Below are 25,785 nucleotides of genomic sequence, written 5' to 3'. Positions count from 1 at the left end.
AAATCCAAACTAAGAGGTATTAAGTGTACATTTCTATAAGGTTTGTTTTAATTTGGGATCTAAAGAGTTTTACTGATGTAGCCGTTTTGGCGCATCTGTCAATCGAATGCCATTTTCTTGGCCCGGCGGTTCTTATTGTTTTGTTAGCAAACTCTGTTTTTGTAAGACAGATCTTGTAATCTTCAGCGTTTCTTGTGTGATACCTGAGGTGATTCCTCTGCTCAACAAAATAACTATTGAAGGCCTTTGGTAACTGATTGGTATTATACTTGTACATAAAAGTGCTTAGTTCGAGATCATAACTATCATAAACATTAAGCAAATTGTAATTCTTGAAAATAGGGGCTGAGTGACTTAAAAAGTGACTATTCGATATCGTTCTAAGGGCTTTTTTTTGAAGTTTGAAAATCTTTTCCAAATATTTTTGACAAGTATTACCCCATGCTAAGATACCATAGTTTATGTAAGGAAGTATTAAAGTACAATATAGTGAATACATTATTCGCTCGGGGACAAAATGTTTCAGTTGGTTTATTACACCAACACCTCTAGATATATTCTTTGAGATGTTGGTAATATGAAATTTCCAAGTTAAATTCTCATCAATTGTTACTCCAAGAAATTTGGTCTTATTCAACCTTTCCAGGATTACATTATCTATTGTTTATATCTTGTGTTTATATTTTGTTTACGATATATGCCCAATCTTGCAACATTTGATGCTTACAACTCGCCACTAAGAAACTTTAGAAATATGCAGTATGCAGGTATGCAAAACGAACCTGCCAGGATCATGTTAGCAAAATAATCAAAACAATTGCTATGACAGAATTAAAAATGGCTATACAATTTCTTCCTTAGCACAATGAGCCCTGTAATCATGATTCATTGTCATCTATAGGTGAATACATTAGGTCTACGCCCTTTAGATCTAAATTTCACCAACATTTAGTGCTTAATTTAATGGTTTAAACCTTTGATCACAACACAAAAATTTGCATGCCTAGAATTTTCAATCGACACTTCGACTTTCATCAACAGACTGGCAACCCAAATTAAAGGTCATCAACCTTTTGGACACTTGACCCCAAAATAGGGTTGTAGACTCTATAGCTTGTATCGGCCCAATCTCTGTTCAGCGATGGCTGGTTCACTCTGATATAGATGGCCTCCTTCACACCACACTCAAAATACCTGGGTTCCTGGTCCAGAATTTGAACTTTGTTAAAGTCTATGTGATGGCCGGGACACTCAATGTCGATGTGTTCGGAAACCTCAGACGAGGTAGAGCTGGGGCGACGGTGTTCCAAAAATCTGGTGTGAAGGGATCTTTCAGTCTCGCCGATATAAGATTCATAACACTATATCAGTGTGAACCAGCCATCACTGAACAGAGACAAAGACAAAGACAGAAAGAAAGACAGAAAGAAAGAAAGAAAGAAAGAAAGAAAGAAAGAAAGAAAGAAAGAAAGAAAGAAAGAAAGAAAGAAAGAAAGAAAGAAAGAAAGAAAGAAAGAAAGAAAGAAAGAAAGAAAGAAAGAAAGAAAGAAAGAAAAAGAAAGAAAGAAAGAAAGAAAGAAAGAAAGAAAGAAAGAAAGAAAGAATGAATGAAAGAAAGAATGAAAGAATGAAAGAGAAAGAGAGAGAGAGAGATAGAGAGAGAACAAGAGAGAAAAGAAGAGAGAAAAAACAAACAAACCTGCTGCTCCCATGTGCTTGGTTGTGTTTCCTGTTCGGGATAGATGGCTAAAAAATTGTTCCATATCTTCACCTGATCCAGCCCCAGCACCTGTCACATACCTTCCACCCCATTTGATCTATAGGAAAGAACAATAAAAATAACAACAAACAATTATAACAAAAAACAACAACACACAGTAACTTGAATTATTACACCAAGTGTCTGCTTAATGTCAACAACAAACTACAATCGGGTCATCAGTTGTTTATAGCATGATATAATTACCAATGAAAATTACCTGTGTGCACACATTTTGTTGTTTCATCATGTTTACACAATGGACTGTAGCTTTTGATACTCTATCTGAAATTACAGGTTTATTTACAATATCTGACATTTTCTTACTGTATTTCAGCTAGAGCCCCATGTGCCAAAAACGCGTGGAAAAATAGAAAAAAGTCTGTATTGCGTAAGCAGTCTATTCATGACTACACAACCTCGATGTCCATCATTTCTATGGATTCACCATGATCAAGGTTTGAATGGTAGAATTTGCATATCATGAATGTGCTCTCATTCAGTAAGTGTATAACCAGGAGTGGGTATGACATGATGAAAAAGTGCTGACCAAGTGTTGAACACTCTCATATTCATTTAGATGACAACTGCAATTGTGACATAATCATGTAATTACAACCCATTTGGATATTTCAAGTATTAAGTTTCTTGATTTTGGTCACATGGTTTCCTATTGTCCTGACGAAGCTCTTGACTGACTAAGTTGTAGAAAGCAGTTTCTGTTTTCATCATAAATGTGAGAATGCACAATTGCTTGATTTGAAGTTACCTGATCTAACTATACAAAAGAAATGTTTTATTACTCAGTGCAATAATATTTAGCAGAGAAATCGAACATGTCAATCTACATTTAAAAGCATTGTTTAGAAAACCAATAAGCCTTGAACTATTTCACTGTGAAAAAATATGACAATCAAAATATTTGCACTCTAGATTACAAAAGAATCAACACTCAAGTGATCTGTACAGACATATTTATATGCATGGATATTGAATTGAAGCTATATGATTTTGCAATTTATTTAACATTAAATTTACTAATTTAAAGAAGAAATGTGAGAGTGAGTGAAAGGGTGTGCTGTGGGGGGGGTGTGTGTAGGGGTTGAGAGTATGAAAGAGACATGGAGAGAAATAGGGAGATAGAGTATGAAGAGTGGGGAGGGGGGAAGGCCCGGAGAGAGAGGAATGTGGGATGGGGGGGGGGGAGGTAGGAAGAAAGATATTCGGGATAGTGAGGAATGTGTGGGATTGAAAGAAGCAAGATGAAGTAAAAGGAGATTTAGGCATACTGACACAGGGGGAACTTGTTTATATCATGGTCATTTGTAAAGTTGTCTGGACTCCCTACAGCTCTCCTTTTCCCTTTGACCATTTCTAGGCCTCGGGACTATAGAAATCAGGGTGTCATGCTTCTTGGTATAAATTACAATGACATGAAAGTAGGCCACCAATGACTTCCAATTTCAGATTTGATGGACCGCATACGCATCAACTACCGCCAGCGGTGATAGACATCCGATAATAATTTTCCTTAACACAATAGGCTATTATCATGGAAGAAAGAGAAAAGTTTTCTTCCATGCAAATATATAGGCCTACTTAAGCCTATACTAATGGTAATTGGCCCTACTGTGTCCAAGCACAAAGGTGCAGACAAGTTCTGCTCCACTATTTAATCCCCTGATTTTTGATTTCTGAACAATAAAAAAACTGAAACTCAGAGATTGAAATGACCGACTGATGGAACATACTCGTTTGAACTGGGTCTTATGTAGAATAGAAAAAAATGTGATGGTTGATACATTGAAAAACAAGGTCTACAAAGGAAATATGAAATGAATAAAAGAGAGGAAAAAAACTTAATAAGAAATAATGCATAAAAAAGGAACTAATAAATAATATTAAAAAATGAATAATAAGAAATCAATAAATACTAAGTTAAATAATAAGAAAGAAAAAAACAAAAGCATGACATTCCAAAGGAGAACATACGTGTAGGGGAGACCAGTGCAAGTCTGCCCTTGTTGCATGCCCCCCCCCCCATATTTCTGATCCCATGACTGCAGGAAAAATACACTGACGATGTATCTAGCTGGCACACATCTAACCAAGTACCCAAGAAAACAAGACAGTTCAACACATCTCCCCACAGAAATTATCGTCAAAAAAACGTTTCAGAGTCAAGGAAGTTTACATTTTTAGAATTAGTAATAATCTCAAAACCTTGCAGAGACGATTTATGTTCTTATATTTATTTGGAAGGTGAACGTTTTGCCCAATAAATTATGCAATTAAAAGATTGACATAATGTGTTTCGTAGGCACAACACCGGGTATAGAAAAAAAATACTGTTGGGGCAAGTCTGCCCTATATGTGAAGGGGCAAGTCCGCCCTGTGCTTTCCCCAGGCGGACTCCCGGAGCGGATTCGCCCCATCGGCGTATTATGCAAAATATTGATAATAATACCTTTAAAAAGGGTAAAACTACATGCAAGCATATTTTTTAAAGTTAAGTGGTATCAGTATTACTCATACCACCGTTTATGCCCTAAAACCACAAATGCCGAAGTTGTAAATAAAGGTTTTGCTCATTTTGGACCCCTACATTTATTAGCTTACATTATATCTCTCCCATAAATTTAGTGTACTCTTTGGAAGAGAGTGAGTGCCCAATATACCCTTTACTAAACATTTGCATTAAGTTGATCATGGTTATGCAATAATATATAAACCTTCTTTTTATCAGGGCGAACTTACCTCCACCATGGGGCGGACTTGCCCCTGCAAGGGGAAAGTCCGCCCTTGCATAGTGATTTTTATTTTCCCTTCTCCTGCCATATTGAAAGGTCAATGTCCTTACAAATGTTGTAGAATTTAGCTACAGTATACAGCTTTAAAGTGTAAAACCTATATCCTTCTAACATGAGAATTGCCCTCTCTAGACAAGATTGAAAAAAAAAATAGGGCGGACACGTCCCGGTATCCCCTATGCCTGCATGAAGAGAATATGAACAAATGCGGAGAGGAAGGAATGCTGAAATTGAGTAAAAAGATACAAGTTATAATAATTTCCCTACATAAAAAGTATATGGCATACATTGGTAAGAAGTCATTTCATCAAAAACTTCTCCCTGCTAGCACAAATAGCATTTACCCAATAACTTGATGCCTTGTGGAATCATATCTGAGTAAAGTGGTTAGGGAGGTTGAAGTGAAGGCCAACAGCAGTGTTTATAGATTCCTGTTAAAATTGTCTCTTCGGATCATTCTTGAACTCTTCCACATACTGTACACCACACACGCTGCAAGATGACTTTAATGACTCTGGTTCTCACTTCAAATGCAGAGATGGTCAGTTTGCCATTTTAAATAACCAATTTTTGGCCATTATGCAAACTATTTGTTGAAAAATCCTAATATAAAATGTAGCTAATAAAGAAAAAGAAAACAAACCTGGCAATCCCATGAATGGGCCTTTGCGTGCATCACTGATAATGCAGGCTTCACCGATGATATTGCTTGGTTCCATGCAGGGTTGGCGAGAGCAACTTTCTTAGCCCAAGGCCAATATTTGCATATAATATCTTGCCATAGGTACTGCACACTGTGTGGCAACACAAAGTTGATATGCAGGTAGTGTGCATAAGCGTAAAGCTCACCCGCAAACATATTAACAGCTTTTTGGGCTATTGCATGGCGGCAACCAAGAACTACTAGCCCTGTTTCATCAAGATTTGCCTTCTTTGATGTACTTTCTCGGGCTGCTTTCCACTTGGTGTTCCCACAGTACACACTGTTGAACGAGCTCTGAAATTGAAGGAATTAATAAATTATTACTTCTCTTTTCTATATGTGACCTGTTACAGCGAATGAGCCATAAATTCCTCCCGGTCAAACAACAATAGCATATAACATTAAGAAAATGTTTAACACTGTGCCAACTTCAGAGTTCTTTTATTTGACCATATATACATCTAGTGCCCATTTCTATTTACCATTTTGTATTCTTCTTATATTCATTATATATACTAACTAATCTTCATATATTGTCTGGAATCTGCACCAAATTCCATCAATAAGGGATTTTATGTTAAAACACCTTTGTTCTATCTTAAGGTGAGTCATGTGAATAGAGCCCTCTTGAATGTCCACAGTTGTGGTGTATCAAATTTCCAAGCAAAGACTTAAAGTCCACAATTGATGGTGAAATCAAAGGCATCACTACAATAGCACATCTCACTACAAACCCACAAAACATCAATAACTAGTAATAGCAGAGCTCACTAGAAACCCACAAAACATCAATATCTAGAAATACTAATAGGCATGTCCATTAAAAATTGAAGTACTTTGAAATTGATTCAGACCTAACTAATTGGCTAGGAATTGATTCAAAAAGAAATATTTTGGCGTTTAAATAATCTTAATCAGACATTTCATTCCAGAGATATGACCTTTTGAGTGTCACAGTTTTATATAGGGCTGCTAAAACATGTTAAAAAGTTTAAGTCCAAAAAGGAATACTAACAGAAAGTGCAATTTTAAGGTACTTTTTCTTAATATATTTATTAACTAGCGTTATCTGGAACATTATACTTGCTTATAATAACATGAAATATGATCTTCCTAAAAATGTAAGCAATTATGTTGACATACAATAAAAAATATAAGACCTCAAAACCCATGGTTTGTTTGGTGGAACCTCAAGCATGATCATAGATGGCTGTAATGGAAAATATCTCCATACAGGAGAGAACAATAAGTGCATATTTCAAATGAATAGGACCAGCTCAGATCGCACGCCAAATTTCATTTTTTTTCTCACCCTTGAAAAAAATAGGCAGAGCTGTTGTAAAATCCAGTGCGTTACCACTGAGCCAACTGACAATTAGCTATGAGAAGTTTGATAGTAATCCTTGATATTGCTGAATAGAATAAATCAATACTGATGGGCCTATTTATTTAATATACAATGCTATTCAAAATTAATAGAATATAATGTGAAATGACTATCAATCGATCAATCAATCAAGTTTTCAAGTTATCAACAATCAATCAATCAATAATAAACCGATGAATCATGGAATATTACTAATTACTAACTGATATACCTTACCAAATAAATAAATAAATACATGTAAGTCAGTAAATAAATAAATAGGCATAGTCCTAAATAAATACATAATGCAGAATGTAATTAGTATTTTAGTTACAAAATTCCAAACATTCTATTATAATTTTCTGCTATAGAGTGCTTGCACAAAAGGTCATTATAGTTCAAATCATCCTCCAGACATGCTGCATAAGATATGCTAATGCATGCAGTACAAAGAATTACTTAAAAGTTTGCATCATCATTACACATGTACATATTCCTACATAATGTTGAATATAAGAATATATGATAAATAAAATAAACTTCACTTTCTATCATTTTTACTGTACTAACAGTTCAGATTTAAAAGGGAGTACACCTGTAATTTGTTAAAAAAATTATTCATAACAAAAGCTGACCTTTGTTGGATGGAATCTATACACACTTTTAACATGTTCGTCAACACTGGAATCATCTGCAATGAATCTATCAATGTGGTATGGTTTGGCAACACCCCTACAAAAAATGAATACACAATTATATTACAATGATTACACATCCTTTAAGAGTACACAATGTATTATTTGGCCAAGGCAGCAAAATAAAAAAATAAATTTTTCATTATCTAAATGAATATATTATTAATAAATAACACTTTGATGTTTTGCAAAACTTCATTCTACAAATCATATAATTTGTAAACTTGCTTAATTTATTATTGTTAATGAGTTATGTACGTTTTACAAAGGTGTTGTTGTTTCAGCCCTCTTTACAACATATCTCAAGAACCACAGGACCTACAAAAGTATATCTGTGGTATTTGAATTCTTATCAACACTCCTTATGAAATGATTAATGCAATGTTTGCCCAAACTCACTACCATTCCAAAGATGCTGTGAACTACCAATTTTATTTCAATTTTATTTTATTAGATCTTATTTTGATCTTCTCAGTGGTCCACACTGATTTCCAGTCTGGCCCAGGGGTCAAACAGAATACATCAAAATACAAATCAAATACATACAAAAGAATTACATACCATGGATTTAACAAATAACATCATATATGAAATCACCAAGGAAGTGCATTTGTGCTGGCCGGCTGCAGTGCAGCGATGTCAGCAGGCTTCTAAGACAGCCTGCAGACAGAGTTCGCACTACAGCCGACCATCATGCAACAACCAGAAAAATTAAATAATTAAATTGCACATCGCTTTGAAACGGCCTAGTGTAGGAGGTAATGGAACTTTAGACCACGCCTCTGGATGTAGGATGACCAGATTATCAAAGCGCAACCGTTTACACTTGGTTTCAGAGAAGTATGGCAGTCCCTTGCTCAGATTAAAAGAGCGTCCTGTTAAGGTTACATGAAGAAACATATAAAAAACGTATAAAAGACGTATAAAGTTGTTCTCTAAAACCGCGTTTTCTCAGCATTCAAATATCGCAGTGAGTCAAATGTTGGTGCATGGATGTATCTTAACATTATTTTTGTAAATACAAATTTTTAGAATCCGTTTGAAAATCCTTCGTTTAAATCATTTTTACGCACCATGTTCACAAGATCAAAAAACTACGCCGAGTGATTGTTTTCTCCTTTTTTGTATTGTACTACAAATCGACCAAAGAAATAATGTTGCCATGGGGAAGGACCAAAAACAGTACCGATTAAATTTTATTAGCCCGTTTTTGGGAACAATTTTCGAGAATCTTGTACCACAAAACACTGTTATGTTGCATTATCGATATCTGGATTGTGGAACATTAATTTTGATTTCTAACTGCCTACATTATTTCTCAAAAAGTATGTCGATTCCTTTACCATTTGAATTTCACTCCAAATTTAAGGTACTTTTGCAAAGATCGAGGTTTTTCGCCATGGATACCTCCGACATTTACAGCGGTGATGAGATTGTTTATCATAAGAGCCTGGTATGCACTATTCCATATTAATATTCAGTTTGAGCTCAATCGATTTCACAGATCACTCAGTAGCTCAATCAGTTAGCGCGCTGGACTCACGTTCGACTATATAATACTATAGTTTTGAGCTGGAAAACTTTGGTACGTGTTCGAGTCTCTATGTGGTCCATTCCATCTATTTTATTTTATTTTTCTCTCACTTTTTTCTCTTTTCTTGTTCGTTTCTTTCTTTCTGACTGCAGCGATTGATTGTTTTTGCCTGGTTTTTTTTTCATTATATAATTCAGGAATTTTTAGGCTATAGGCATACTAGTCTAATGCGGCCTATGAATATATTTTTACAAATTAGATTAACAAAATATTGGTTGTTGGTTTTGTTACTGTTGTTGTAGTTATTGTTGTAGGCCTATATATTGCATAATCAGGGTATAAATAGGCATACTAGCTATTATAGCCTATATTTATTTTTATTGATTTATTTCACGACAGATATCATCCAGGATAATTTTAAAAATTGAAAATTTAGAAAATCCAAAGGAAAATTGCCGAAAACGGCTGCCCACAATCACACCCCCCCCATCAGCCCATATGGTCCTATCGCCCCTTCCCTATCCCTGCAACATATCGGATGACTCAACCGTGGCCCTAGTTCAGATTGAAACACTCTTGTACGCGTGAGTTCATTCTTTTCTGCCTGGCTGTTTCCATTATTAACTTACGCCCCTCTGGAATCAAGCCTTGTAAATCAATTGTATTTAACCTTAATGAGCAACATACACAGAGCTTTGTGTTCACTTCAAGGGCACAGATCTGTGCAGCCAAATGATTTGACACACAATCAGCCAATCAGATTATCGGTCTTTTGCTACGATTGTCAGACGATTGATACAGCCAATCAGAACCCCACTTCCGTGTATATGCTCTGCAGACTCTCTAAATGTAAACAAGTGCTGTTCTTCTCTGACAAACACTTTAAAATAGTTGCTAACCTTATATGGTGCTAGTGTCCATGATTTTCCCATAATCTTTTTAGGCATCAACCCCCAAAGATAATTTGGCTTAGAATTACAAAAGGTAATTTGCACAAAGTCAGCTACATGTACAAAAACTACTTAATAAGCAGTGCATATATTAAGACTTAAAAAGTAAGGAAATAAAGAAATTGTTTCAATATTAATATTAAGACTCTACAGAAATTGCAAACTGCCTGTTCAAATCATGCGCATCACATGTGTTAAAACCTCAATTATGAATCATAGTGTGATCACATAAGACCAAAGGTTTTTTTGACTGGGTTTTAATTTGTCATACCTATTAACATAATTGAAGCGGTACACTTTATGGTTGCCATCAATGTGACACATATGCTGCTCCACAGAACATGGAGGACACTTCATATTATCCTGATGTTTGACCAATAGCAGTTCATCCTGCAGGTACGAATATTCTGCAGCAGCACGTGTAAATAGTGTATGGCTGATGTGATGCTTCTGTGGAAATATCAAAGATGGAAAAAGAATTGGAGTGAGAGCAGGAGAAAATATTTAATTATGTCAGACATGTAAAAATAATAGCATCATCATTTATTTGCATTCTACAATCACCACTGCATGTTTGAATAAAACAATTAATATTCAACAGATTTTCAAATTCAAAATTTTGACCGTTGTAACAGTTACGGTAAACCATTTTTAAAGACAACAATTTATTGACTTATTCAAACATGTCCTGTGTAACTTAGTTATATAATACCTGTATGATTAAAAATTACTTGTTGAGCATATTGATTTAAAATAGGGCATTTCGTGATCCACAGCCTCATCCCCCCACTTTTCTCAAAAAAAGTTGAGATTTTTATATCACTGGAAACCTCTGGCTGCATAATGTTTATGTACAAAAATTTCTTGCAGAATAATTCGTTCAGCAAAGATATCATGAAATTTGAATTTCGTTCTGGTATACCAGAACGAAATTACAACACATTGTCTATGGAGCAGTGTAATACACATAATCATGCAGAACTCGCAAACGCAAAATCAGAATCAACTGAACTTTTGGGAATAAGCTTTTTTCGTAACAATATTATCAACAATATTGTTGACAACAGCTTTGCCACAACAGCTTTGTCGACAACAGCCATGATTACCATATTGTAATTATGTGTCCCAGATTAACATATTTTTTAATATACCAAAACTGTCAAATTAAATTAGTTCCAAACGTGGTATACCACAGTCAAGACTAATTTGATGGTTTTTGATGATTTCATGTGAAATTTACCGATTTGGTAATTCCAATAGGTTAATGAGAAAAATATGAGCTTTCACCTGATATTTCCAATTTGCAGTTTAATGTCTATCAGGTCACATACAGATATAGGTATAAACTTAGATAGTATCTATCACAGGATGAGATAGGAGGAGGAATGGTGGCTATATGCAAATTAGAAGATTGATGTTTGTGTCTGTGATGTTATTATTTGACAACATTATTTGTGCCGAAATATGATGAACATTTGCACTTTTTTCCATACTATTATATTACAAAGAACCATATAGCAGTGATATTAGTCCAATATGTAAGGAAATATTTAAACTGATGACACCGTGTTTAGAATGGCTAAATAAGCTGTATTTTAACTCGCAATAGTGACAGTAACTGACAGTTCTTGTTGCAAATTCGCCTTTTTAATTTTCACATACGTGGCTTTTGGAGGTCATTTAGTAATCTTTTGTACCAGTTGTTTCGTTTCGAAAAGTGAACTGCAACGTACATGGTGCAAAACTTTCTTGCTACCAGCCGCCAAATAGTTGTACAGCGCTACCCGATTTCTTCTGATGGGTTGTTCGACATTGTCTAAAAAATGGCACGCCTTGTTACCTTCTATTGTGTATTTACTGCTGTTAGCTGGATCAGTAACTCAAATTTCAAAACATGCATCATTTGGCTCCCCTGGAGCAGACCGTGTCACAGATTACATGATAAATAGTATAGCTTTGCATAGTATGACACTTCGTGCATACAGACTATTTCACATACCATAAATCTTTGCATCACCTACATGTTATAACTAATCATCTATGACCAGCATCTAACTTCTAAGTCTTCAATTTGTTCTTGAACATGTAGTGTCCTAGAGTATAGTACTTAATAAATGTTTATTATCCAAAGATATTGCATATGCCTATTGAGAACTTACTCTTCCATATTTTTCGCCTATATCACCCAATGCATTGAGGAACCCAGTAGCTGATGAGCCGGGTAAGTGCATTGACAAAGTTAGCCAAAGGTCCAAGAGCTGTTGTTCAAATATATACCTCGACTGCATGTCTGGAGTAGCAGGCCAAAATCCTCTGTGCAGCAAATTGATCAGGTCATATGTTACATTTGTCTTGTGACATCCTAGACATTTTGTTTTATACTTTGGAATATCACAACGCCCTGTAATTAAGAAAAGCAAATAACATGATATATGTCAGAAATATTACAACGCCCTGTAATTAAGAAAAGCAAGTAACATGCATGTTATATGTCAGAAATATTATGTAGTACAAAAATGTGGGAATTATAATGACTACTTTTTTTTCATGAATAAAAAAAATGTGAGTGGGAAAATGTTGTCAGTTGATACTAGAATTGGACTAAAAATATTTTGTTTGCATGCTGAAAAGTCAAGTATAGTCAACAGCTAATAATAATGTAAAACAGTAAAAACACAGTTCAGTTTGACAATTGATATTACTTTTGATCTCATAGTGTTATATAATTTATATTTATGACTTCAATCTTTAGAGTGGCATAGCAACAGTCAGTCTACTTTGAAGTACAAAGTATAGAGACACGGACACACACATTGTGCAGATTTTGAAGGCATGCATACCTGCAGCAGAGACGCATTATTGCACACATCATACTATTTACGTTAGACTGCTGCCCTCAGTCGTCAACCGTCTGGATTGACGACTGAGAAAACTACGTGGAAAAAAAGTGACGGATTTTGCAACAGGATTCCTGTGGCATAGAGCATGCGCAGTTGTATCCAAATTGACCTTTTGACCGAGTTTGTTGTTTTTAGAAGTTCAGAGCGCGATCTTGTCGCAGCGGCGCGGGTACAGCTGACGCAGTACGCTGGCGCCGCTAGTCAGTCGCGCCACGGCGCACAACTGAAGTCGCATTGAATAGTTTTCAGAAGTCCGTCATGATATTGGCTGTAAGATAATCAGTCTATACTGTGTGATGTACGCCAATGTGTGGGACTGTGCATGCATAATGCGGAAGTTAATTCACCATGCCAACTCACTTGTGATCAGTTAGCATTTGAATTATTGTATCCAAAGTTTTATGTCCGCATTGTAATACGCAATATACGATCATGGTTGGATCAAGTACAGCTGATGAAAACTGTGTCCATTCAATTGAAATTTCTGGTATAGTTGTTTGTCTGTACTTCTAGATATTGATGAGAAATACATGGGCAAGTGAAAACATTATATTATTTTGATGGAATGGATCCATAGAAACCCACCTCATTGGTACCATGTGGAAAAAATAATTAAACTAGCATTACGCAGTTCGTAATTAAGATGGCCCCCATAAAACTATACACCACATTAGGCCACCATACCCAGTGACAACACCCTGTATTATAAATATTTTTTCCATACAGCTCCATACTCCGTTGGTGAGCAACGGGCGACTGGTATTTCACTGAACGCAAGAAAAGGAGTCCTATCTGATTGGATAGAAATCGATCACTAGATCGCTCAGTGGTAAAGTTTGAAGTTTAAGCTGGAGAGTGGATTAATGTAAAATATGCAAATGAGCTCATTAATATTCATAAGTATGCAAATAAAATGAAGCAAAACTATTCAGCACATCAGGCCAACATATCCTATCACCGTAGCAAGTTTGATATAATATTGGATGGCTGAGCAAGATACCATAACATATCGGATGAGTCGTAAAAATATCAGACGAGCCAACAGCGAGTTCGATATTTGTATGACGAATCCGATATGTTATGGTATCATGCGAAATAAGCCATCCAATATTATCATTATTAGGCTTTAATAACCCTGAAAACATAATAATGAAGTTAATCGTTGGTTGCATTTAAGCTGCAGAGCGGATTAATGACAATGTAGACAAAATATGCTAATGAGCTCCTTAATATTCGTAAATATGCAAATAATGCAACACAAAAGTATGTAGCACATAAGGCCACCATATACTATCACCGTTCCAAGTTTGATATAATATTGGATGGCTGAGCATGATACCATAACATATCGGATGAGTCGTAAAAATATCGGACGAGCCAACGGCAAGTTCAATATTTGTATGACGAATCCGATATGTTACGGTATCATGCGAAATAAGCCATCCAATATTATCATTATTAGGCTTTCTTAACTCCTAATAACTCTGAAAACATAATAATGAAGTTGATCGGTGATTGCGTTTAAGCTGGAGAGTGGATTTATGAATTTGCTTCCGCCCGGACAAATAAACAAAGAAAGATACAAAGAAAGAAGCTAACAAACAGGCAAGGAAACAAACAACTATCTGGATAATAACATAAGCCCGACATATATGTGGGGGCCAAAAAGGAAAAGCATTTTTGATGATCCTATAGTCTGATCTGCTATTGAACTATGATGAGGAATAATGTTCTGTATTTTCATAGATAAATCATAAATATGTATATTTAAGATGGTGATAATATATATAACCACTGCTACATGTGTAAAACGGGATACGACTGTAATTGATGGCATCATCTTGCAATACCTTTACTGATGACTTCTTCACATACACATATAAATCCATACAATGAAAATAAAGTTATCAGAAAATCACCGCCATAACAAATTAACAATAATAAGGTCATCCCTCACCATAGTTTGATAAGTTCATATGATATACATGTTATTTATTTTACTTGGCATAATATAATAAAGATGGAAACATAAATAAAATAATTATCTCATAATGATCAGTCAACTTCTAAAGCAGAAAGCTTATCTTTCAACCATTGACCGTTTAATATCATACAATTTCAGTCCAAAATTACAGTAAATCAAAAATATGAAATAAAAAATTCAAAACGAAGTCATTTACCTTTCATTGTAATGGCTATGTAGGTACCATCATCCACAGTTTCAAAATTTTCACTTTTGCAAAACTTGCAATTGCCCTCAATGGAGTAGTATTGGTTGCTCGGAAAGTAGTGCTCTGAAATACATACAAATATATCTATTAGATATAAATTTATCACCATAATAATTATGTAGAATATATTTATCTACATAAAAGCATGAGATGAAGTTCATGTAAATCTACAATCCAAGCCTTAAGAGGGCAACACAGGACAATTGCACTTCACCAAAATCATCCAAAAAGAAGGTCATGTTATTTCCTATGAGTAAGTCTGGCTGGAATGCCTGGCAGGTGGGTGGCATATCATATACATGAACCACAGTCGATCTGACTAAGCAGCTCAGACAGACTAGCAACTATACCCAACACAATAGAAGAATGTCAGAGATGTTTCATTCACACTTGGTGAGGGCCATGCAAGCAGTTTGCTGAAAGGGTATTTTCAAATCTTTTGGACGCTTTCAATTGCGAATTTTTCCTCTGAAGAGGACCAAAACATTGCCTAAGGGGTATATTTATTTTGGAAGACGTGTTTAACAATATTGGGTGTTTCTATATTCAAATCTTGTAATATTTGAACGCGTACATTTTCAAGATTATGTACACGTCACGTTGGGCTTTGAACTTTGAATTTGAAGTGGTCCACAAAGCGTGTAAACGGATAAATACACATGTTTTGTGCGTTAAAGTAAATCAGCTGGTGAGGGCATTATAAATTGTAAATAACAAAAGCTATAATCACTACCGACAAACTGCATGTAGAACAGTCTATCTCTACGATCCCATACCAGATCAATTCATATTAACCAAACAATAGTATAACATTTTGCTCATCATTTCCACCAGAATAACAATTTATTATCGTCGAGTTTGGTCTATTGAATCCACTTGTGTCTTATATGGTTTGAACATAATTTTAGGAAGTGCTAAAGTAATGTAATATTTCAAAAAATTTGAATTTCCATAAAACTACCATCTGAAGTTGCATTTTTACAGTCTCTAATCAAATAAATGTTACCTTGTGGGCATGCCTGCAAACATCCATCTGCCCATTTCTGTCGATAATGAAATGGTAACAACCTGTGTATATTATCATCACATTCCGAGCATAAAAATGATCCCATACAATCCAAGCATTTGATGGATGCTGGATTGTTGCAACACTTAAAGCACGTAAACCCATCTTCAGGTACAGTGAATGTATCTATAAAAGCAGCAAATATCCCTGGACGGGATGCTGTCCAATTGGATTCAGCCGTTTCCATCCTGGTGGACCATTCTGAAGGTTGAAAATCACCATCACCAATTATTTCTTCCATAAAATTCTTGAGATCATGTTGGGGGTCTGAAAAAAAAATAGAAGAAAACAAGCACAGGGTAAACACTCTAAATCTTTCAGAGTGAACTATTTCAATGATTCATTTTAATATGGTAAATAAAAAAACACCAGTTTGTTGGTGTCTTTCTTTCTATCAGCATCATTTGCCATGGCAAGGAAAATGGTTGGGCCATCCAGTACTAGTGGGTCCCCTTCTGTGAGTTCACTCCATTCTTAATGCATATGATATAACACATTAAACTCTGTTAGACAAAAAAAATGCATTATGCCCGCATATGCCCGCATATGGAGGTTATCCCGAGGATAACTAAAGCATGAATTCTGCTTGTCCTCAATACATTTTGGTTGTTCCCAAAATGTGTCATACTTTTGGAGGTAAAATATAGTGGTTGTTCAGGTGATAAGTACATAGCTCATTATGGTTAACTTGTCCCCAGTGATTTTTGGACAAGAGGGCAAGAGGATAAGTGCTTATTTCGAACACAGAGTCCAAGTTTACCTATTAATAATTAGCTATGGAATTCGGAGAAGTAATAATTTGCTTACCTTCAGCATGTCCAGTTTGATTGTAGTCTTCATTGAAGTATTTGTCCTGATGGTGAATATGTTTTGAATGTTTTTGACTGTTAGATGTTGATCCTGAATTTAAAAAGGAGAGATAAGAAAAAAAAATAAAAAAATAAAAAAGTTTGTTTCTGGTATCAGGTCTCAAAAGTCAAAAGTGCAATATAATGCGCAATGTATTTGTTTAATTTTTTGTTTTTAAATAAAAAAAACCTGCAATGCACAATGCGGTATAATTTTGTGTGAATAATACAAGAAAAAACACATGCCAGCAACACACTTGGAATCATTTTAACAGTTGTGTTTACTAGCGGTCACCCATCCTTTGCGGTAACCATATTTCGCAGTCACCACCTTTGGTTGGTAACTGGTACTGATATACAGAGCGTGTAAATCATTTTAAGTTGTACATTTTTAAGTTGTACATTTTTATTGCAGCCTAAGATGTAGTGTAAGTTGTACTTTTAAGATTATGTAAAGCTCTTTGTTCATGGTTATGCTAAGGCGCTATATAAATTCAGTGTATCGATTATTTAATGTGATTATTTGTTTATTTATTTATTTATTTGTTTATTTATTTATTTATATAATCTTGGCTTATCAGAAATATCTTGCCACCCGCCAAAATATTCACGACCCTCCTCAATTGCAACATTCTCCATGGCTCATAATAATTACACAGGTCCTTAGTTTTAAGTTAAAATAAGTTATATGCTTCGAAATGGAATATTTATAAATATATTATATAGGCTATATATTATATATGACGTTTTTGTTGTAATATTACCAAAATTCATCTGCATGATATTGTTTTTTTAGTAAATATTCGCCTTACCCGAAAATAGCCATTTTCCCATTGAAAACTGTGAGATAATAACTAATTAGTGGTTTGAACCATAACTCCTACCTGATTCTTTACATTTTCTTTTCGAACGGGGCTTTGTTGCACGTTCAGTATTCCCGTCATCATCAGGCCTGTCTCGATAAATATCCATATGCTGACCAGGTGTTTTGACACTCATCTGTTTCAAAACAGAAGCACATAGATCTTCTTCAACACATTCTTTTTTTTTTCTAGGTGCACGTTGTCTCCACTGATCTCTGCAACCTACACAACAAATAAAACATACATTGTATTAATTTTTGATTAAGGATTCAATCATATTTAATTCCTGTTGTTCATCACCCTTAAACAATGATGCATTTGTGACTCGTCTGTGCAGACGCACTAGACATGAGTTGGTAAACAGTGATGAACAATTTAGTGAAGCATGATTGAATCCCTTTCAACAATGAAACAAGCTAAAGATTGCCTTAAATTCACATGATTATTTCATGAGGAATGTCTGTTAGAATGGCGATTTTTACACGCTGATTCACAATACAGATACATGCATGCGTCCATTAACTTGCATTCTCCCATACACTACTGACAAAATGTAGATTCATCATGGATTAACAATGTTTGGCTACTGTTCAATAATATGAAGAGTTGTTGATATGGTATAAAACAATAAAATTAATAAGAAAATTCCCTTGCACAAGTTTCTTGAAATTATAACCATTGTGGTATCATTCATTCAATTGAAATACATGTACAACAGACTTTGCCACCCTTTTAAAATTATATCAAATGACTCACGCTACCTACTCCACTGGAACCAGGACCCATATAGGCCATTAATACAATTTAATTAATGGTACAATTCTGGTTTACCCTGCACACCCTGTGTTAGGGTTGGGTTATGGCTAGGGACAGGGTTATACTTGTGCGCAGGGTTACCAGAATTATTCCTAATTAATTTGTTTGTTATTAAGTGGCATCACCCCAACCTGCACTTGAAAATTGCATGTAGAGTTTGGACTTATAAAACAATGCTCAATTCACATCCAATACATGTACAAACAAATAGAAGAAATAAATGAATAATTAATAAAATCATGTGACATTCGCTCATGTAGCCTGGATCTGGGGAAAAAAGAAAAAAAAGCAATATCCAATTGAAAATATCAGTCCACCAATTTCAAAGATGTATGATTGACTATGTACAGGGTGTCCCATAAAAATGATTCCAACAAATTAGGTGTAAAATAGAGACTAGACAATATGCAGGGGGGGGCAAAACCAGCAAATATGTAGGCATATGAAGTAGGTTAAGTTTGATAGCCAAAAATGACCAGTTCCAGAGCTCACAAAAGCGCTAAACCTGCAAAAATAACAAGGATCAATGATGTAAATCACTGTGCACATAAACAGACTCAGTAAACCAAACAACCAATGTACATGTAGGTACAAAAACAGGCAAAGTTCGATGGCCAAAAATGGCCAATTTCGGAGCCCACAGAAGTGTCAGCAAAACAGTACAAAAATAACCTGGAGCAGACAAACAAAACCAAACAGACAAAAAACAACCAACGTTTCGAACAGATAAACTGCTCTTCTTCAGGGACAGACAACAAAATATAAAAGCAAAAAACAAAAACTACATGCTGTAGTTTAAAAACAAATTCAAGTCAAAAACAAATGGCAAGTTCAAATAGAATACATCAGCAACAAGATAAGCTCAGACAAAATAATCATGTCTTACCTCAATGGTTCTGGTGATATTTTGGATGTGTTTTAAACCATCACTCATTATCTACATTCATTTTGTCAAATAACCTTTATACCTATTCACATTTGAATGTCGTTTCTGAAATTCTTGAAATATTTCCTATACAAAGCATACCACCTTTTTTATTTTAAATTGGTCCATAGACGCACATGGCCTGTGCCGCACAAAGATTGCAAAATTGAGAACATTCTCACACACGAGGTCATATTTTTAAAACTGTTTTATCAAATGAACTTATGTTTATGAACAAAATGTTTTCTGCAAATTATAGAGCAAGATGGGGCTTTCACAAACACGGAATGATAGTTGAAAACACATAAAAAGTTTGTCAAACCTGCTTTTTGTGGAACACCCTGTATGGTAATTAGATAGAAACTCACCTTCATTTGAAACACGATTTGCTGCCATCATTGATGGTTACTGTGGCACTTTCTTCATTTGACAAATGAAAAGTTTATCTGCAAATGAATGAAACATAAACAAACACATTTAATATATGGCGTAAGACATTTTTTATAATTTTAATATCATTGAAAAACAAATTCAAATTCCCAGGAATGTTGCCATGTCTCTCTTATTTTACACTTCTAGGGCACCTGTCCTGTGAGAACCGTGTAGCTGTGAAATAACGGCAGCATTTATTTATTTATTCTTTCTTTGTCCGAGGAACCCTCTTCACTATCTTGTACTGATCTCCACAAAGGCTCTGCCGGGGGCTCTGCACTTGATTACAAACTATTCAATACCATATTTACATTGCATTTGTCTAAAAGTATCAAAAACAAACAAGTAAATCATGCACACCAATTTATTACAAAAGCTAATTAACTCTAATCTTCTAATTAGTCGGGGTGGATGTGAAGCCCGGTGTTATCACTTAACATTGAATATGCTTGTTTTTGACGACTGTGTTCTAAAAATGATTAAAACAGGGGAAAATATTTTTGTAAATCTGATAATGTTGAAATCCCACGACATCTTAATATTTCTTGCTCAATTTACTTCCGTATTTCAAGTTTTGTGAAACTTTTTTGCCTTCCTACTATTCAGCATCTCACTCAGTTTGTTTCTGGGGTTTGTTTACACCGATTATATCACTAGGGACTTCCCAGTATGGCCGCTGTGTTCTTTGGTGTGTGTACTGAAATGTTAAAAAGAGGTTTGCTTTTGTAAAAGTGTACTTGAAATGCAAAACATAGGGGTAATTTTCAAGGCTAATTTGTACCCGTTTTTTTGTAAAATAGGGCCGGTAACAAATGCTGAAAATGTTCAAAATAGGGGGCATTTTTAACTTTGGGAACGATCATGCGTTATGCCTTGCATTTGCATAGCTCTGAAACTTTAACATGCAGAACTACTAAAATGACTCGTCCTGTACACGGGACCAACGGCTTTACATGACTTTAAACCAGCTGCCAGGGGGTATGACCATCACTATGACGTTGTTTTTGGTGTCCATCGTTTTGTTTTTGATGAATATTTCTTCTCAAGACCACCAACCTCAAAAACCAGTTTCCAGAGCTCTGTCATCATTGAGCATTTTAAGATATGGCAGGTCAAAGTTCATACAGATGTCAAAATTCAAACACCTCAAATCATGACCTTTGACCATTTAGAGGTTAATAACTGCGCATCGGTTATTTGGCGGGCATTATGAAAAATCTAAAACATTTTGCCTTTGGAACCGAAGAATATCCCGAGGGCGTATATATTTTATGCAAAGTTATTAACTTCATTCATAAAAGTTATAACCATCACTTTGATCGCTTCACTTTACAAAATAACACACAATTTTGCTCAAAAGTTTGTAAATTTTTACATCTTCCCTTTCCAAAAATCGATCAGGCTAAAACAGGACGACCAATAACAAAAGTTTGTATCACCATCTGTGCAAATATGGTAGCGCGCAATCAAAATATGGCAGCCAGCGCCCCATTTTGTTCAAGCACTATACAGCTTCGGAAGGTTACTATTTATTTACTTTCAAACAATTACGCATTTGTGGTCAATTGTGAGATATTAATGACCTCGATTTGCGTTCGCGTTTTCACAAATAACTAAATGTGATTGGATTGCACGCTTCATGTTTATTTTAAAAGAGGTTATGAATTTTGCTTAATAACTCCAGGAGGGTATGTCACAAATCTGAGATTTACATGTAGGTAAAAGTACCAGTATACTTTTTTCTAGAACGCCTTGCTCAAGAAGTCTAGCCAATAATTTGCTCACCAATAGCGTCACATTCTAGGCTTACTGGCTAGAGACAATTGCATTCAAAATCTAGTCAGATTTGCAGCAGCATGACACCGTGTAAAGCAATTGAAGTTCATAAGTAAACACAGCCGATTACGACAGGCGATTGCATCAAAAATGTTGCTAAAATTACACTTCAGCAAAATCATGGGGGGAGCAAATGCCCCCAACTCTTGCCCCCCTGTTTCCCCAGTAAAACCCAAAATTACAAAAAATTCCACTTTTTGCGGCAATTTTGGGCAAAATTTGATGATTTTGGCCCCCCTGGAATTCACTATGCCCCCCTGCCCTCCCCAAAAAAAAAATCCTGGGCGCCGTCACTGATCATTCTGCTAGTGTAACTGAACGCAATTGCGGATTTCAAACCTTTAGTTTAGGGAATAATTTGGGAGGGAAGAGTATTATCACATGTATAAAGGCAAGCATCGTACGGCCTACCGCACATTTACAGGGCCCTCGGGTCAAGGGACTCATGGACTGCCGACACCGTTCTTCTCTGAAACCCATGGTATAATATTTTGCAGTAAACCTTTGACGAAGCGCCAAACGCGAAAGCGCATATTGCCAAATTCCTGTTTGTGGCGGGACAGAATTTTGATAGACCTTTTAAATTGTAGCTATATGACTGTGTTATGGATTCTTCATGTTCTTTAATAAGGCAGCTGTGTACTCTCAGACATGCATATAGTAAACGTGCCATAACTTTGTAATTATTCGCGCAAGACATATAAAAGTATACATTTTTATAAAGGCAAGACATCAATAAATCTAAATATAAATGGTCGCATGTCATAAGTTGGGTATGCAAAAAGGGTGGAGGGATTACACTTTTCTGAAAATTGTGATACAAATTTGATTGGCTTTCCGTAACCCCATATCCTACAGCAGTGGTTCATACCTCATTTTAAGCCTAATTTTATACTCTTTCAATCTACTGAAGCATATAATTATATATCATTCAGTAAAAAAATCACATCAGTTGAAATGAAAAATGCCAGGGGTGGAGGAGCAGGCGGATGTGGAGCAGGCGGATGCGGAGTGTCCAATAGGGTTTATGTGAAAATTCACATGTCAGCATGTCAAAACTACCGGTTACTTTTTTCTTTTTTTGTGAGGGTATTATGTATTGACAGCTTTGAATGTTGAATTTGTACAACTAAAACAATTACTGTCTACTTAAGGTGATACTACACCCTCTGTTATATTTTTTTACTAATTTTGCATTTTCTCAAAAGTAAACTACATTTTGTGTACATTGGTAACAAAAGTTATGCATATTATTGGGGTAAGGAATCCAATATACTTCACTGAAATTTCAGTGATTCAAGACAAGGGGTTCATTATATATGTTAAGAAATGAGGTACATTCTAGCGGTACCTCTTTTCTTATCATAAATAAAGTACCGCTTGTCTTGAGTCACTGAAATTCCAGTGTAGTAACTTGATTCCTTACCCCTATAATATACATAACTTTTGTTGCCATTGTTATATTATTTTTGAGAAAAATGCAAAATAGTCACAAATTTATAAAGGGTTGTAGTACCACCTTAAAGGGTTATATGTTCCTATTTTTAAATTTTTTAATGAAATTCTAGTTGAATTTCAGTATTTTTAGCAACATGCTAATGTACATTTCTCTTCTTGATATTAATTTCCTCAATAATATAGAATAACTCTCGCTAATTACTCGTAAAAAGGTCATTGACCTTCACAATGTAATTAACATACGTACAATTATTTCAAATAGTTAATTGGAAGCATTAATGTATTGAGAACATATCCTCCAAATCTAATGACATTCTTGCATAAAATACCAATTTTACAGTCATTTTTGTAATTGAGGTCCGATTTGAGAAAAACGCATTTGAAAATTGAGATTTACATAGACGCCTGTGTATTAATTAATTAGTAATTAAGCATTATCTCAAAAATTAAGCATGTGATAAGGTTCAAAATGGAGTTAATTATTACAGGTTGTCAATATGTACAACATATCAAAAAATACGTTTTTTGTCATTTTTGACCATGTAATGGAAATTGTACCCAACTTCTGACATGCGACCAAATACAGATTTGGTGTAAAAACAACAATTATGAAGAAAATGTTTATTTAGGGGTTCATTAATATATTTTCATGACTAAAATGGTTGTTTATGCCCGAGGGGCCGCTTGCAGCCCAAGTCATAACAACTGTTTCAACTGTCAACTCGATGGGTGGCAGCTAAGGCTGGCATTTTCAGGCGGGCTAGCGGGTACCCGCCCGAGATTACATTACCCGGCAGGAAATACCCTGCCCGGTACCAAAAATTTTTTTTTTTTTTTTTTTGCAATTTGGGTACCCGTTACCCGCCCGAAAAATGTGGCGGGTACCCGGTACAAAATAACCTAAAAATAACATGCCTAGTGGCAGCACCCCTAACATGCGACATGGAATTTCCATAACGCGAAAATTCTTGGCTTTAGGCTAAAGTAAAAATATCATTAAAATAGCTGTTCAACATAAATTTTATACTTTATAGCCAGGCTTGAAAAAGTGAAACTTGGGATGCAGCAAAATAAAAGGAGCAAGAGACGATTATACGAGAAACTTTCTTGCTTGAACGTGGAGCACAGACGCGACCGATACAGCTTCAGCTCAGCGGGTAGAAATCGCAGTAGTGTTCAAGGTATACACAATGAATGCAGAATGGCAGGGCCGGGGCCAGGGTAATGGCGGCTTACATATTTGACTATATGAATTCCAATTGAATGAACGCAGCTGTACTCGATCCAACCGCCAATGACCGCGATTGTATATATCGCGTGTTTCAAATTACAATCAATGCGAACGCACGACCTTGGATACGTGCTAACCAATCACGAAAAGTGCGTTGACATGGTTGGATTCACTTGGCGTTACTCACACAGTCGCGACACGCTGGCGCACATCACGCAGAGTAACGCAAAAAATCGTCACAATATCATGGCTATTGAAAGCTGCGTTCATTCAATTGGAATTCCCACTTGTATAGCTCTTTATATCCAAATATACCTTATCCATCATCATGTCCATTGGTTTACTACAAAATATTCTTGTATTATATTACACACCATGACCAATGTATGCAACAAAAACACATAACATGGAGTAAGCTTATAGTTATACTTTACCGGTACCAATAGCATGAATAGTAATGGCAATTCTTGTCCATGTTGTCATACTCAGTCACAATCATATTACTCGACGATTGCACTCAGCTACGCCTCCGATTCACATCAATTTGTTATAATATTGAATAATCAAATTAACCCAAAAATAAAGAGCTATAAAACATGAAAAGCTACCAATCCCGTAGTAACCGCCGGCAGAAGGGACCCATCACAGGTCAGACCATGTTGCGGGGTCAGGGTCAGGCAATAATCTCAATCCCGATCTACTACCCTACATGTTTACGATTGATTACGTATTCATTACATGTTAAAGCTTTAGGAGAGTAGATCCAGATTCCAGTTCTTGCAATGATGCTCGGTGTCGATGCTCGGTGATCATACTTGATAGTCTCGGTCCCAGCCAAAGATGTTTTATTTTTAAATGGTGGTTCCAGCCTAATATTGTGCTACCCTGTCACAACCTGAGACCATTTACAACGGTAACTGGTAAATAGTATTTGAAACATTAGATTTAAAAGTCGAGGCCAACGTGACGCGTCCGAGACGCAACTTTTTTCTTCGTACATAATTTGTGTAAATTTGGATTTTTTCCGTTTTGCATATTCTTTAACATGGAATATTAAAAGCAAAATTTCCTGAAAGAAAGGATTCTGTGAAAAACTGATTTACCTATATGAATATAGGCCTATGCCTAGGCCTATGTGATGTTAGCCTGATGATGAATCGCCAATTTCGAACAACAATCTGTCTGAGCAATCTGTTTTTCTTTTAAATTTGATTCTTCTATGGGACAGGGAGTGGTAGCAGAAAAAGTAGCTGAACTTGTATCCCGCTTTTACTTTATAATGTGCACATGCGCTTCAATTAATGAATTTCTATTTATAAAATTTGAAGTGAATATCATCTTCGACACAAACTAAGATTTTGT

At 35.5% G+C, this 25,785-nt stretch overlaps 3 protein-coding genes across 3 annotated transcripts in view; 1 reads left to right on the top strand and 2 right to left on the bottom strand.

Annotated features, from left to right (window-relative positions):
- Positions 1-25,785, top strand: part of LOC140139831 (uncharacterized) — a 192,548-nt gene that overhangs the window by 132,607 nt on the left and 34,156 nt on the right. The window lies entirely within an intron of this gene.
- LOC140139395 (uncharacterized) lies at positions 7,242-12,185 on the bottom strand. The gene is made up of 3 exons (XM_072161157.1): positions 11,977-12,185; positions 10,089-10,267; positions 7,242-7,370 (listed from the first exon to the last, which is right to left on the bottom strand). Exons 1-3 carry the CDS (start codon positions 12,103-12,105, stop codon positions 7,253-7,255), a joined length of 426 nt encoding a protein of 141 aa, XP_072017258.1. The 5' UTR covers positions 12,106-12,185; the 3' UTR covers positions 7,242-7,252.
- The window catches only part of LOC140138958 (uncharacterized), a 32,558-nt gene continuing 21,662 nt past the window's right edge, over positions 14,890-25,785 (bottom strand). The window contains exons 3-6 of the mRNA XM_072160739.1: positions 17,747-17,947; positions 16,822-16,914; positions 15,955-16,281; positions 14,890-15,011 (exon numbers count right to left, since the gene is read on the bottom strand). Coding sequence (XP_072016840.1) covers positions 14,890-15,011; positions 15,955-16,281; positions 16,822-16,914; positions 17,747-17,947 — 743 coding nt within the window. The remainder of the gene's footprint in view (positions 15,012-15,954; positions 16,282-16,821; positions 16,915-17,746; positions 17,948-25,785) is intronic.

Source organism: Amphiura filiformis, chromosome 18 (genome assembly GCF_039555335.1).
Source record: "Amphiura filiformis chromosome 18, Afil_fr2py, whole genome shotgun sequence".
Lineage (NCBI taxonomy): Eukaryota > Metazoa > Echinodermata > Ophiuroidea > Amphilepidida > Amphiuridae > Amphiura > Amphiura filiformis.
The sequence above is the reverse complement of the archived record's forward strand: the minus strand, read 5'-3'. Positions and strand labels throughout refer to the sequence as shown.

Bases quoted from the DNA above. Each gene is read 5' to 3' on its own strand.
- LOC140139395 (XM_072161157.1), bottom strand. From the start codon at position 12,105: ATGCAGTCGAGGTATATATTTGAACAACAGCTCTTGGACCTTTGGCTA. The intron at 10,268-11,976 runs GTAAGTTCTCAA...ATATTTCCACAG, and splicing joins TAGGCGAAAAATATGGAAGA to AAGCATCACATCAGCCATAC. The intron at 7,371-10,088 runs GTATGACAAATT...CATTTTTTGTAG, and splicing joins CGCTTCAATTATGTTAATAG to GGGTGTTGCCAAACCATACC.